Here is a 14702-nt window from a genome sequence, read left to right as displayed (position 1 = left end):
CTGCAGCATCCGGTCCCGTACCAGCAGACTGAGAGACAGCTTTTTCCATCAGGCCATCAGACTGCTGAACACTTCATAGACACCTCAGCTTCACTACTGGAACTTTAACATTATGCACTCCATACTGTACAGTAATGCCACTGTTTTGCACATGTCTCACTCTGTATATTTTATTTTATTTATTTTAAATATTCTACTTATTGTTTACTCTATTTAATTTGTAAAATATGTGTACACACACACACACACACACACACACACACACACACACACACACACACACACACGTAGAAAGCATGGGGGAGGGGGAATGGATGTTTGTGTCTGTGTGTGCCTGTATGTCTGTGTCTATATGTCAGGTTGGGTATCAGACGCCACCTCTGGGCCCCTTCGGAGGTGGGGTGCCCCCGGCCTCTCGGCCTGGGGCTCGGTCACTCAGGCACAGCTGGGGGCCGGCGGAGCTCATGGGCACGTCACTGCAACTCCCCCTGACTTCTGCTCCGCGGCTGCTGGGCGAGCCCTCATCTGGGACTCTCCTCAGCTCTTACTGGAACAGTGGCGCGGCTGCCCCTCTGTTGGTCTTCCATGGTCTCTTGTGTTCTGGGGGCCTCTGGATGTCTGGAGTTTTGATCTCCTCCATACCCGCTTCACACCCCGGAGGACGGGGCTGTGGCCCCCCCACACACTCCCTAGCAGATCATTACATGGAGAAACCTTTGGAATGCAAGCGCGCTGATCCACACAGGTATGCACACGGGTGTTCACTGCTCGTAGACCCAAATTATACCTTTCTTGGCTGCTACTTCGAAGCACATCTGTCCTGCGTGCTGCACAACAACATTGAATATTTAGTATTTACTGCTGTTTACACTTAGCTAGATTAATGCGATGGTGTTGTGTTTAGTATGTTGCTTTGTCTTTTTTTGCTTGTTTTCTATTCTTCTCTCAACAGGTGATCCAGGAGATTTTTATTTTTTTTCTCCCCCCCTTTCTCACTGTCCCTCTCCCCTTCTGTTTTTCCTTTCCTTCCTCTTTCTTTCTCCCTTTCCTATCCCTCACTCATGTCTGTAACATCTGAAAATAAAATATAATAAATAATAAAAACAAAGATCGACCAAATGGACCAATACGGCAATGCCACGATGATCCATTTGGCAAAGTAAATCCATTGGGTATCCTTGTTGGTCTTCAGACAACAATTCTGATGGCTAAAGAACCAAATGGGACAGGCAAAAAAAAAAAAAAAAAGGAAGGAGGTTCTGCAGCAGTACCAGCAGACTGAGAGACCGCTTTTTCCATCAGGCCATCAGACTGCTGAACACTTCATAGACACCTCAGCTTCACTACTGGAACTTTAACATTATGCACTCCATACTGTACAGTAATGCCACTGTTTTGCACATGTCTCACTCTGTATATTTTATTTTATTTATTTTAAATATTCTACTTATTGTTTACTCTATTTAATTTGTAAAATATGTGTACACACACACACACACACACACACACACACACACACACACACACACACACACACACACACACACACACGTAGAAAAATATTTAGTATACACATCCAGAAATCAGAAATGCATATACTATTATATATTGTACATATATTTATTAGTTTCAGATGTAGCCATTCTTGTATTTTGCTTGTTTACATTATTGTATTTTGCACAACTCTGTTGCTTGTGAAGCTCGCACACAAGAATTTCGCTCACATGTGCTGTACCAATGTACCTGCACATGTGATGTGACAATAAAAGTGATTTGATTTTGATTTCATTTGACTACCTACGCAAAGGACAATTTGAGAACTGGGTATGGAATAAGTATGTTTTTTTAAATTAAAAAAATCTATTATGCATCATGGAATAAAACAATATGACAAAAGAAGTGGCTGAAATTCGACATCAAGCAAGAATGGGAAACCATTTTGCTTTTAAAAACTATAGCAATTGGTTTCGTCAGTTCCCAGACGCTTACCAGAGTGTTGTTAGCAGAAGAGGTGATGCAACACAGTGGCAAACATGTCCTTGCACTGACTTTTTTGCTGGCATAAAAAAATCAGAGAGCATTACGATTTCTTAGTTTCAACATTTTCAACATGTTGCCGTCAATTAAGTTTAATTACTTTGCAAAACCATGTATTCCTTTTTATTAACATTTTACGCAGACTCTCACCTTTTTTCTGAAAACTGTAAGAAGAAAATGCCATTCAGTCTCTTTGCGACTCTGCGGATGACAGTTATCGTTAATTGAGTTGGGCCACTCAGCGTCTGAGAGTGTGTCCCTTTGAGCTGAGATCAGCAGTTAACAGAAGTTAGATGACCTGATGACGGTAAAAAATGAATCTCCTCATGTGGCTGACCTCTCCACCTTCTTCTGAAACACCCCGATCCTTTGATACAAGTCTCTATGGAGACACGAAGGCTTCTCATTGGCTGAAAAAAGTTTTGTTTGATAACTGATACCCGGTCAATACAGAGGTGATAACTGGTAATAGAACAAAACAAATTAAAAAAAAAGCTGGAAGGTGATAATGAGAACTGGGAGGAAAAGAGCGAAACCGACAAAAGGTTCATACATTATTATCACATTTTGAGAATAAATTCATTGACTGCATTCCCCCAAAATTGGTAGCCTTAGGGACAAAATGCTCCAAGATCCCAGAAAAAGGCTGCACAGTCTAAATATTTATGTGCTGTGTGGATTGTTTTGTGAAAAATATGTTGATGTTAGGAAGCTGTTGCTCTCAAAATATAACACAAGCACCAAATAATCTTTAACTGAATAAAAAAACCCTATATTTATTTAATTATACTCAGCACCGAATAAAGAAACCACCATCTTGTTATTATTAATTTCTACTTTTATTAAAACATCATTGACCTCCAACATGTAAAGAATGTACATAATAATAATAATAATAATAATAATAATAATAATAATAATAATAATGAACTGAATAACATCTGAAATGTCTTTTTTCTGTGTTATTTTATTTCTTTATGTTTGTCAATTCTCTTGTGAGGCATACTTGGGATTCTCAAGGCTTGAGATAGTTTTAAAGGAATGTACAGTACAGGAAACAAGGAGTATCTTTCCCCCATCATCTTATTTCGCTTCTGACATCTACATGTTTTTGTTTCATTTGCAGTTCGTCACACCCATCAAACACTTTCATCTGCTCCAAAACAGCTTGAAATAGGCTAAACCTCCCATGGTCAACACGCAAGCCCTTCAGACATACACACTCTCGCGTGCACGCATGCACACAAACACATATCGTTTCACTTTAACGCACTCTGGGATGCCTGCAGTGGATGGTATAGTGATTTGCACCGGTGCTTTGATCAGACTTTTGGTCTGTAGCATTTCCCACAGAGAACCTTCCTCAACAGACCCAAACATAGAAGCCATCAACCTTGCTCTAGCACAGATAGCCAGAACAGATCGCCTCTCATGAATGACCCTTGTCACTCTCTGCTCCTCTTTTCCATCAGTGCTTCACGCTGAGTGGTATGTCCTTTGGTGCTGGAATTCAAAGGAAATGCCACAGATGCACTGTCATAAAAGTGACCTTTAAAAAAAAAAATGCAAGATACTCACTGAAGGGGAACCAGCTGTCCATTTTACACGACTTAATGTCACTGGTCAGAGCCTTGTGGAGATTGTCTCTAAATAAAGTTTGAACTTTTAAAACATTTGAGACAATTAAAAACACAACAGCACGATAAAAACTTTTGTTTTGACTTGAAAAGTCTGCTCGCTGCACTCAGTCAAGTGTAGGTTTACAGTATATTCTGACAGGCAGGTGATGCTAGAAATCTCTTTTATGGTTTCACAGCAGTTCGTGTGGGCTTGACAAGAGCAGAATATCATCCTGTCATGCAGCTGATTTCTCTATTCTCTGTCCTCCACTCCTAGAGCTTTCACTTATTTTGTACTGTTGCTGAGTCTAGCGCTGGCGGTCATGTGTCGATGACATCCTGCGCCGGTGAGGGTTCGTGTGGCAAACTGGTGGCGTTGGGCAGTGGCTGTGTGTGGCTGACTGAGTTCTGCTGCAGCTCTAGTGCCATTGCATTCTGTGGGTGGGGGAACTCTTTCACCTGTCTGCGATACTCCAGGAAGGTGGAGGCCTTGGTCGCGATGGCCACCACGTTCTTCCCGACGAAGATTGTGGAGACCCGACTGTCCTGAAACAACACCATGTTTACACCACGTATTAGGATAGTGACCACGTTAATGGTGACCAGGCTTAGGACTGGGTACAGCATCATTTTCTGGGGTGACATGTGCTCCCCTTGCATGCTGATTTCACTGAGCGACACACAGGGCAGAATAAGCAGCAGGATGTAGCAGTAGAAGAACATCAGGCCCTCAGCCCAGATGGGCAGGCCTGTCCGCTGGGGCTCCCACAGGTTAGCTTGGATATCTAGCAGGTCCAGAAGATCCAGAGCCACCCAGAAGAGACGACTCCTCATGTCCTCCTTCTTTCGGAAAGTTCTCACATATTCCATGCTATCCAGAGCCACTAAAACTAAGTATAACCCAGGCACACACACGGATAATAGTAACGTCAATGCTTTCCGTGCTACTGTCTCCAGACTTTTCCTGTCAGCCTTGCAATTCTGGAAGACAAAGTAGAGTTTGATCTCCAGCACAAAGATGTACAGAAACCACAGGATCATGGCGTATCCTCGTCGGGCGGTGCGCACCTCAGCACCGACCCAAACTGCCACATATCGTAGTACTATGAGAAAGCACACATCCCCGACTAGCACTATTATGCACACACCGATTTTCCTGGGACCCTGGTTCTGCTCCACCAGGTAGGCATCCATGAAGGCCATGCTGGTCATGATGACGATGGTGGTCAGGCAAACGTGGCGTTTGTCTGGGGGTGGCAACACCATGGCGAGGGCACCTCTTGGCTCTCACTGTCAGGCCACAGCTTGTGAAAATAAAAATAAAGTAATCTGGACACTCCAAACCTTTAAGGCTGGAGGGGGAAAAATGGTATTTAAGGTGCTCTGACAGATGTTGTGTGCACAGGAGCAGATGTCCTGCTACAGTTTATTTCATAATAAAATAAGTCACTGCACTAATAGTCCATAGAGGACGATGATTATTGCAGCGTAGAAGCAGAGCTCTGTGTGGGGTACGACGCTAACTGCTGATTGCTCTCAGACCACGCGAAAACAGGGACATCTCCTCGTTACTCAACGCACTTCCATTGATCCAACTCTGCCCCTGAGCAGTAGCTACACCAAGGGCTCCACAGCTGACACACCATAACTGATCGTAATCCACACGCCGTCAAATGGAGCCGACTCTGAGAGCAGGCTTTGTCTAATGGACATGTGACTGGATGGCGGGGCACGGTGCCGCAGTGTAGGAATGTTTATGGGGGTGTTTATTTTTGTATGCAGTGGATATATGCACGCTTGTGGTGCAGCTTGGCATGTGCAAGGAATCCCTTTTTGAATGCTCCTGTGGACGGTGGTGCAGTGTGTGTGGCTCCTTGCGGTCCTGCAGTGTGCGTGAAGGGAAGTGGAGGAGAGAGAGGAGAGGAGTCTGCAGTGGCCAGAGGCCCCCAGCCGCCATAAATCACGGAGACAGCAGGTCAACGGCCCGTGAGGTCTTGCGTCTGACGCCGGCTTCCCCGGGGGGAGGCTCTTACACCGGGCTGAAGATCCATCCTACCCCCTCCTCTTCTTGCCACGTGCCGGCCTCTCCAAAGCCTAAAGGAGGAAGAAATAAAGAGGGGGTGGGGGGGTAGAGGAGAAGGAGAAAGAAACCTGTCAGCACTACTGGGCCATATAACACAGTTTCATTGCCAACGGCCTTCCACATATGAGGAGCCAAGTAATGTGTCAGCTTGGCTCAAATATAGCCCGTTTCACTATTGATGGGACAGAGCATATTGCACATGTAAAACTGCTTCAGGATGTTATTTCCTCTCTATTGTTTGTGATATCTCACATGACATCTGGTTGCACGACTTAATATGCTTCCGTGGAAATGTTAATATATTCAGCATATTTGGGGCCATAATACCCTGTAGTTTAATTCTGGAGCTAAATTAATAGAGGATTTATTACAGAAACTTGTAGAAGCCAATTTTAAAGTCACACACAGTAGCTAACTGCTCTACGCCTCTTTCTTTCATTTTTCCCCCCCATTCATTTATTTCTTTTTTTTTAAACATTGCTTGGCACTGCATTTTCTTCCTAGGCAAGGGTAAATGGGATAAACGACGGCAAAGAGTTCATTTCCTGCACATATACTGAGTCAGTTCGGTGCAGTTTCAAGGAAACGAGGAAAGTGCGATTGCAGCATGTATGCAGCAGGATTTTTTTAGCGGCTATGGTGACTTTTGTTTCAGTGACTGCAGAACAGATTTCAGCTATCATTCATGCGTTCTCTGTGTAAAAAAAGTGCATCATGAATGATATTGATAATAATAACCCTGTCCATGTTTCATTTTACCTTCAGTTTAAGCTCCAGTTACAATTACTCTTCACACTCTGTTTTTTTTGCTGAATGATGTTTCAAGGTGTTTCTGTTTTGACCTGTTTAATATTTGAGCTGATGTGTGTGTCGGAGCGTGTGACAGGTTCGGTTTGGGGAGGCTGTGTGTTCATCTGTGAAAAATAAAAAAAATTAATAAAAAAAAAAAAAAAAAAAAAAAAAAAAAAAAAAAACAGATGCCAAGCACTTAACTAGCCAGCAGGAGCTTAACTTCTGCACTGACCTCATCCATAAATAACTCAACAAGTCTAAATATTAGCGTGGAGAAAAGAGAAAAAAAGGAAAAATCGAGGTTTGAGAAAAGAAAGTGAAATGTGCTAATTGAGCAGAAACGTCTCAATCAGTTTGAGTTTGTCGAGTTTCACATTGAGCGGGAACTAGTGTTTATCTGTCGCTCTGTTCTGTTCATTTCTGCCTACTCCTGTCACCGGATCCTTCAGGCAGAACGCACATAAATCACATTAGTGTTTCTGTCAGCCCAAGCATGCTTCAAATCAAGACGACTGCAACATTCAATATGTGCTGCTCGTACAAACAAAAGTTGTTTGGCTAACGCAAGTCTAACTCAAAATTTCTGCAGTGTGGAAAATATCCTGTTATTGTCAGGAAAACAGAAAACACAACTGGTGTGATTTTACTTTGCATCATTCAATTTTCAACAAATGTCAATATAATAAAAAAATAACATAGAAATGAAAAAGATTGTACCAGCCGATACTGATTGTTTTTCTTTTCTGTTGTTATAAAGAAGTAATACGTGAACTGATGAATTCTCATGTTCTCAGTCATTAGGTCTTCAGTTATATACTTTACTATGTTATTGATGAGTAGGTTTTGTCTGGTTTGTTTAGTATTCTCCCAAATCTGGACACCTAAAAGTTGTTGGGTCATATATATTCTTTGGTACTACACACTTCAAGCCTTCAGTACCATCTTAATTCTTCTGACATTCATTCAATAAAGTGCCAGAACAATTCCTCGCAGATTTTGCTCCATATTGACATGATAGTATCACACAAATGCTGCTCATTTGTAAGCTGCATATGATGTGAATTTCCCATCTCACCAAATCCCTAAGGTATGCCTTTGGATTGAGATTTGGTGAATGCGGAGGCAGGAAAATTGCATTACAACAGCAGCCAGTCTGGCACCAACAACCATGCCACGTTTGAAGTCACATAAATCATCTAATGCTCTGAACTTTAGCAACTCATCTAAAGCATTACTACATCCTTAAAGTACTGAGCTGACTGATTAGATGTAAATGGTAAGTAGGACTTTCCTACTCTACTTAAGCACTCAAAGTGCTTCCATACAACATGTCTCATTCACACACACTCATACAGCCACTTTTTCTCCAAGTGCTTTCTATCTACAATAGTCACACTCTGATGAACAAATCAGGAGGAACTTGGGGTTCAGCATCTTGGCCAAGGATACTTGGGCATGTAGACTGGAGAAGCCAGAGGACTGACCCACAAACCTTGCAATTAGTAGATGACTCGCTCTCCCACAGCCACCTGATTATTGGGTTTATGAGCAGTTTAAGAGGTGGTAGTGGGTTGTTCAACTGCTCGTTAACACAAATAGCAACTTGAGTGTATAATGCATTAGTAAATCATTATGAAAATGTCATGGTCCCTGAGTTATTGACCAAGTGTTTTGAGTTTGAGTTTTTTCTAGGTCTTTCTCATTTTTAATTATCGTTGTATTATAGTTCTGTGCACATGTTCTATCATAGGTCTTTACGGTTTATGTTTGAGTCCCGTGACCTTCTGTCTATGATGTACTCTCCTAGTGCCTCAGAGTTTTGTTATTTATATTTCTAGTTGATGGTTTCATATTTGATTATGTTAATTTCTTTTCGTGCCCTAGTTTTGTCTCTGTGTCTTGTCCTCAGCGTCTCCTGTGAAAAGTCTCCCTGTTCGTTTATGTCTCTGTCTCTCCAGTCATGCCCCTGTTTAGTTCTGTCAAATTCTTATGTCTTAGTCTCAGTGTTTGTTTTCCCATTTCCCTAATTACCTAGTATGTATATATTCTCTAAGTCTTCCTTTCCTCTTTGTTATGTTGTCCCTCCTGGTTGTGTCCTCACTTGCAGTATGTGGTCCTTGTTGAGCTGAAGGTTTGATTTTCTTTGTTTTGGTAATGTTATTCTGAGTCCTGCATTTGGGTACTGCCTTTGCCCTTCACACAGCCTACATGATATAAAATAGTTAGTAAAAGCAGTGCTTTCAACAGCCACTCTTAAACTGTCTTTTTTTTAAATAAAAGTTTGCCTTTGAAAGTAGAACCAAAATTGGAAAAACACTAAAACAAGAAATACTCCAACCTCAAATATGTCAACTGTGTTTCTAACAAAAATGGAAAGTCAAAGCCTAAATTTCCTGCCCAAGCCACTTTCTGACCACTTTAGCAAAACAATGGCAAGCCTTTTAGTGATATTGATTACCTTCTTTGCAAAAAGCCAATCGAGACATGCATTAAAAGTGATCCACCACTGTGGACTTTACTATTGTAATTTAGAAACTGGGATTTTACTCCTAGTTTGACTAACTGTGCTCTTGATATGAGAGATTTAAGTATGACATAAATAAACATGAGCTTGTTTTCACACCCGCTGTGTGAAATCACTAAAGCAAAAATGGGCTTTTGAGCTTTTTGAATGAGATCCAAAGATTGCAGAGAGGTTGTTTTTCATCAGAAAATACCCCCTTTAGAAAACATGAACTGCACCGTGTACACCCTAAAAGCACATACAGAAAAATACAGCTTTAATGGCACCCCTGCAAGAATTTAAAAGGGTGCACTGGGTTATACCCCCATTTCGTTGAAGAATACAAAAACAACATGTTATCTAATAACATGTCAAATCAAGGACTGCCAGTGGAAGCCCAGTTTGAGTGCACGGTACCAGAGTGCGCCTCATTTGTAATCCAAGCATGGATTTGAATGTTTAAAACCCATTATGTAGAACAGGGCCTAAGTAAGAGATTAAATTCATAAGATGGTGATTAATTGACTGATTAGCAGAATGCTGTGGATCATTAACATGCTATAAGGAAGACTGCTTCCACATATACCGTACATCGAATCATCATTTAAATGCCATTAATTATCAAAAAAGACTTTGAGATTGTTTCGCTAATGAACGGATTACGGCCGGAGTGATAATATGAGAGTGCCAAATTGGATGGTTTGAACCTTGGAGGAATTATGACTTGAGCTGCGAAACATGGATCCCAAGATGTCATCGCTGTGATTCGTTGCTGCTGGTGCGCCCTACGAAGCAGGAAGCTGATGAACTTTGACAATATTAGATTATTATTAATCCCATCTGCCACAGACTGTGAAAAAATCTCTTTGTCTGCGTGAAGTGATGACAGAGGCGCACTGCTCTGCTTAGCATATTCCGTTCAGAATTATAATGTATTTCTCAAGGCTGAAGATTAGTTAACGCTGAATTAGAAAAAAAAGAAAAGAAATGTCCACTGATATGAGATTTGACAGCTGCGATTTCACATCTCTGCATGACTTTTTCCTCCCCTCCCTTTGGCGCAGGGAGCCTCTATTTATAGGAGTCTGTATGTTTCAGCTCTACTCAGAGGCTTCAATTATACTGCGTATTAATTATGGTTTACTATAAATAGGCACCACGGGGGGCTGTGAACTGGCAGGACAACATTTCTTCACAGAGGGAGGCTATTATTGTGTCTGTGGTCCAGGCCATTATCTCTCTAAACAGCCAGAGCTTCCTTGTCAGGCAGTTATTTTAACAGTTAGCCTCTCTGACTGGCTGCAGACGTCCACACTGATCACAACAGGACCAGAGGTTGGGGCATCAAGTGACATGTTTGCTTTGCTGTTCTGTTTGTCCTAAAAATCAGTGAAGGAGGTCAGTTTAAGCCAAAGAACAGGGCAGTGCAGCTGCAAGAACAGCACTTTGGCACAGGATTCTTTCACTCTCTACCATGTGGAAAAAAACAAAACAGAAGAAAAAATCAATTCAAAACCCTATACTCGTTTTAAATGGTGTAGTGTGCAGGTGCTGCTTTTGAAAATGAGCCTGAAAACAGAACCTTTTCAAGCTCTGACTTCACTTAATTACCCATGTTCCTGCTGGATTGATGTTTGTCTTTTTTTTGACACAGATTCAGAGCTTGAGAAAAGTAAAGTCTTTCAAGCTCCGAGAAGCTTCTCTTTTAACACTGAGGTGTTCTGACACTTCATACACTCAGTAAAGGTTGTGGGCTTGCACTTGTTTACAGCAGCAAAAACATTTCATCCTGCGACAGTGGATGGCGTTCTCCCTTACCTGTAGGTTTCAAAGAACACTGAGCTGTTTATGCTTTTTGGAAACTGTATTGTTATGCATTAAACATATCGCATTACACTGCCAGTGTCGTTGTCTCTCCATGCTTCCTCCTGCCTCAAAACCTCAAGGATGATCAAATGTTTACGTCGATGTCAGCAACGTTGCAGTGGGACAGCGCAGGTCTCGAGAGTGGGCCGTTTTGTCCGATATTTATGTCAGGTTGTCTTCATTAGGACCAGAATGAGACCCATATGCTGTCTTGGCTGCAAGCCATCTCCATCATCTCAGCAGGTGTTCTGCGCTGTCCTTTGTGTTACAGTCAGCGCTTGGCTAGGTTGAGGAGAGATAGCAGATTGCTTTGAATTTTCTCAGTACACAGGGTACAGCTCAGCACAGCTCAGCTGAACAAATGCTTGTGCACACACACAGTAACTTAACACACATGCACTGTGTATGTGAGTGAGCACGTGCAAACGCACGAAAGCTCTCAGAAAACTCCATCTTTTCTTGCCTGAAAGGCTGCTGAAAGGATTGCAATCTCTAGGTCACACCTTTATCCCGTATTTCACAGCTTCACAATGTTCGGTAACCACACACTGATCGAATATATCCTGCGCTGATTATAACACAGAAAGGTATTAAATCCCCAGATCCCTGAATACATGTTAAAACGTGTCTCACGTTCCCTACTGGGACCAATAACAAACCCAGCTGCATTCAAAGCTGACTGCTTGATTTCCCCATTTACGCTGAAGACTCCGTGTGACACAATGTTCTATAACCACCAGAGGCTTAAGCTCTTGTGCGATACATTATTTACAGTGTATTTCTATTATTCCTAATGAATTGCTGTGGTGGTGAATTCAAATTGTGAGGACATTTATTTTGCTTTCTGTTGTCATTTTTGGCAGGTTTAGTCCTTTTCCATCTATTTTGTGCAATTCAAAGCAGAGACATCAGTTAGTCAAAACACAATACACTAGGTTTGTACGTTACTAGCTGCTCTTATATTGCTATTCTCTTGTTTTCTTGTTATCCCTGTATAATATGCTTGTGATTGCTTATAAGGTTGCACTGGGTTAGAATACTGAGAAGGATCTGAAACTAAGAAGAAGGCTGTGATTTGTAGCAGTAGCTAAGCTCATTTTATCACCCATTATGGTTGATTAAGGCTGATCCTTATTCTACTTTGCCATGTCACATTGTGTGTGTGTGATAAGCACTGAAGGTTCATTTCAGCCCATAACTGTAACTAACCCAATCTGTATTTGGGCTGTCTCTGCTTTTAAATAGCCGTGGGTGTTGATCAAACACTATTGAATCAAACATGCTGCACATGACAAAGGATAGATAGCTGCTGTGCAGGATAGGCTCCAATAATAGGCATTGTATAGGGTTAGATGTTGAAAGCAGCTCAAAAGTGTTTTTCCTCCAACTTGGCCCTTAGCAGCAGAGACAAGGGGCTTTTCAACATGACAGACATGTCTTTTTCTCCTCTGCCAACTCTCAAACGGCCATAATGTGCGCAGCGTCAATCAAAGTGTATTCTTTATTCACAAAGCTGGGGAGAGGATCAAAGGCACCATGCCACAGTGAATCATCATCAAAGTGAAGAGCAGCCCTCTGACATCCCACCCAGCATTTAGTCACTGACACAGGGGGCGAAGATGACTGGTTGCCTAATGTATACACGTGAGGCAAGACACAAGACACTTGAGGTACCGTCCAAAGAAGATGCAGTTTAAATGGTCATTACCGTCAAACATCTTAACCTGATATTCTTGTAATTCTTCTATAACCAGTTTAGACAGGGATCATATTAAATGTAAACACTGCATTACTGTGCTACTTTCAAAGTTCTGGCAGAAGTAAGAGCCAATCGTTGATTAATTCCCTCTGATTGGCGAATTCTGAGGTCTAGTCTTTTGTCATCCATGCATCCATGCATTTTCTAACGATTATCTATTTCAGTGTCGCAAGGCGCTGGAACCTAACCAGGGTGGAGAGGCAGGATACACTCTCGACAGGTCGCCAGTCTGTCTCAGGGCTAGCATATATAAACAGCCAACGATTCATCTCACGTTCACACCTACAGCCAATTTAGTATCACTTATTAACCTAATCCCATGCATGTTTTTGGAGTGTGGGAGGAAGCTGGAATGCCTGGAGAGAACCCATGCAGAACATGGAAACAGAAAAGCCCAAGACTGGACCATCTTGCTGTGAGGCAACGGTGTTATCCACTGATCGGCTATGCCGCCCATCTCTATCATTTTTCGTTTTAACAAAGATAAACAATAACTGATTTGTGTAACATCAATAAAACTTTTTCCTATTACGGATGCAGTATCATGATATTAAGGTAAACTGCAGTACTTGGAAATTTAGAAGGAATATTCGCCATTAAATTTTGGTTGATTTTTGGTTAGAAATCGACAAAAAAATTAATTAAAAAATAAGAATAATAATACCCAAAACATAATAAAAATGAAATTGGATCATTACAACAGGAAACTGAGCTAACAGACATCATTTATGGAAGAAGAAATTGTAGGTCTGGAAATTTTGTGCTGCTTACAGCATTTATTTTTACTCAGTGTGACTAATATTGGTGAAAATTTGATTTCAGTGCAATTTAAATGTGTCGAAGTAATTGGTGTTTCATAATATAGATGGCAAAAGTGCCAAATCAATAAAAGCTTGATGATAGTGTTTTTCTATTGTACTGTGGGTGCATATGTTATCATAGGCACCACACGGATTGGAGAGATTGGGGAGTAAGTGCAAGTACAGCGAGTGAGACGAGTCATACATCGAGATAATTTATCTCTAATCACTCAGGCAATAAGTAAAAACCTCAAACATATCAAAGTACCTCAGAGACACGGATCCAAATCTTCATGCGGAACTCAAGCTGAGTGAGATTCAGTTTTTGCCTTTGTATGAACATGATATCAAATTACAGTTTGAAAGTTAATAACAAATATCATTGTAACTTTATCCATCTGCTTTCTGCCACTTGCGAGGTCTTGAGGGTGCTGGGGCTGATCCCAGCTGTTACAGGGTGAAAGTTAGGGTACACAGGAGAGGTCACCAGTCTCATTCGCAGGGCTAACACAAAGTGACAAATAACCATTCGCACTCACATTCACACCTGCAGTGAATTTAGAATTTGCCATTTAAACTAACATGCATGTCTTTGGACTGTGGGAGCAGCACCTGGAGAGAGCCCACTCAGGCAGAAGGAGAACATGAAAACACCACACAACAGGGCCCCTAGGTGGTGAGTTGACAGGTTTGACTTCTGCACCTCCCTGCCACCTTGTATTGTTAGTAGCCTCTGTAATAGCAGTCAGACTATAAAATCATGCCAACATGTTTGTTAGTGTATTGCATATACAGTAGTAGATACAATCTAATTTAAGATGAAATGAAATGTTGGCAACATATAAAGCTTTAAGTTTTTAGACAAAGGAAAAAGTAAGCTGAGCAAAAGTATTCCACGGGAAAAAAATGTTCACTTCTTTCTCTCTGCTTCTTTTTCTTTTCTTTTTTTTAAAACTTTGTACTCTTATACCCTACCTCTCAATTAGCCTCAGTCTGTCAAACATGTGACACCCAAACCCTTGAAGTTTAAGGCCTTGAAATAGTGTGTGAAGTGTTAGAGGCTGCAGAATAGTTTTCCTTGTAAAATTCCGTAGTCATGTACTAATGAGTATATGGATATTTTAATATGTCAGGAACCTCAATGTGTGACTGATACTGTGCAAAGGCCATTATATTTATAGGAAAGCAGCACTGGACATTATGGCAGCATAAATATCCCACAGTGAAATGTGGACTATTGCTG

General features: G+C 41.4%; 1 protein-coding gene across 1 annotated transcript in view; it reads right to left on the bottom strand.

Annotated features, from left to right (window-relative positions):
* Nucleotides 1-2956: 2956 nt before the first annotated feature.
* The window catches only part of tmem121ab (transmembrane protein 121Ab), a 60968-nt gene continuing 49222 nt past the window's right edge, over nt 2957-14702 (bottom strand). Inside the window, exon 2 of the mRNA XM_080883462.1 lies at nt 2957-5750. Within this exon, the coding sequence (XP_080739588.1) occupies nt 3978-4922 (945 nt within the window). The 5' untranslated portion in view covers nt 4923-5750 and the 3' untranslated portion in view covers nt 2957-3977. The remainder of the gene's footprint in view (nt 5751-14702) is intronic.

The sequence above is a fragment of the Rhamphochromis sp. 'chilingali' genome, assembly GCF_963969265.1.
Source record: "Rhamphochromis sp. 'chilingali' genome assembly, chromosome: 5".
In the NCBI taxonomy this organism is placed as follows: domain Eukaryota; kingdom Metazoa; phylum Chordata; class Actinopteri; order Cichliformes; family Cichlidae; genus Rhamphochromis; species Rhamphochromis sp. 'chilingali'.
This window is presented reverse-complemented; position numbering and strand designations above follow the sequence as displayed.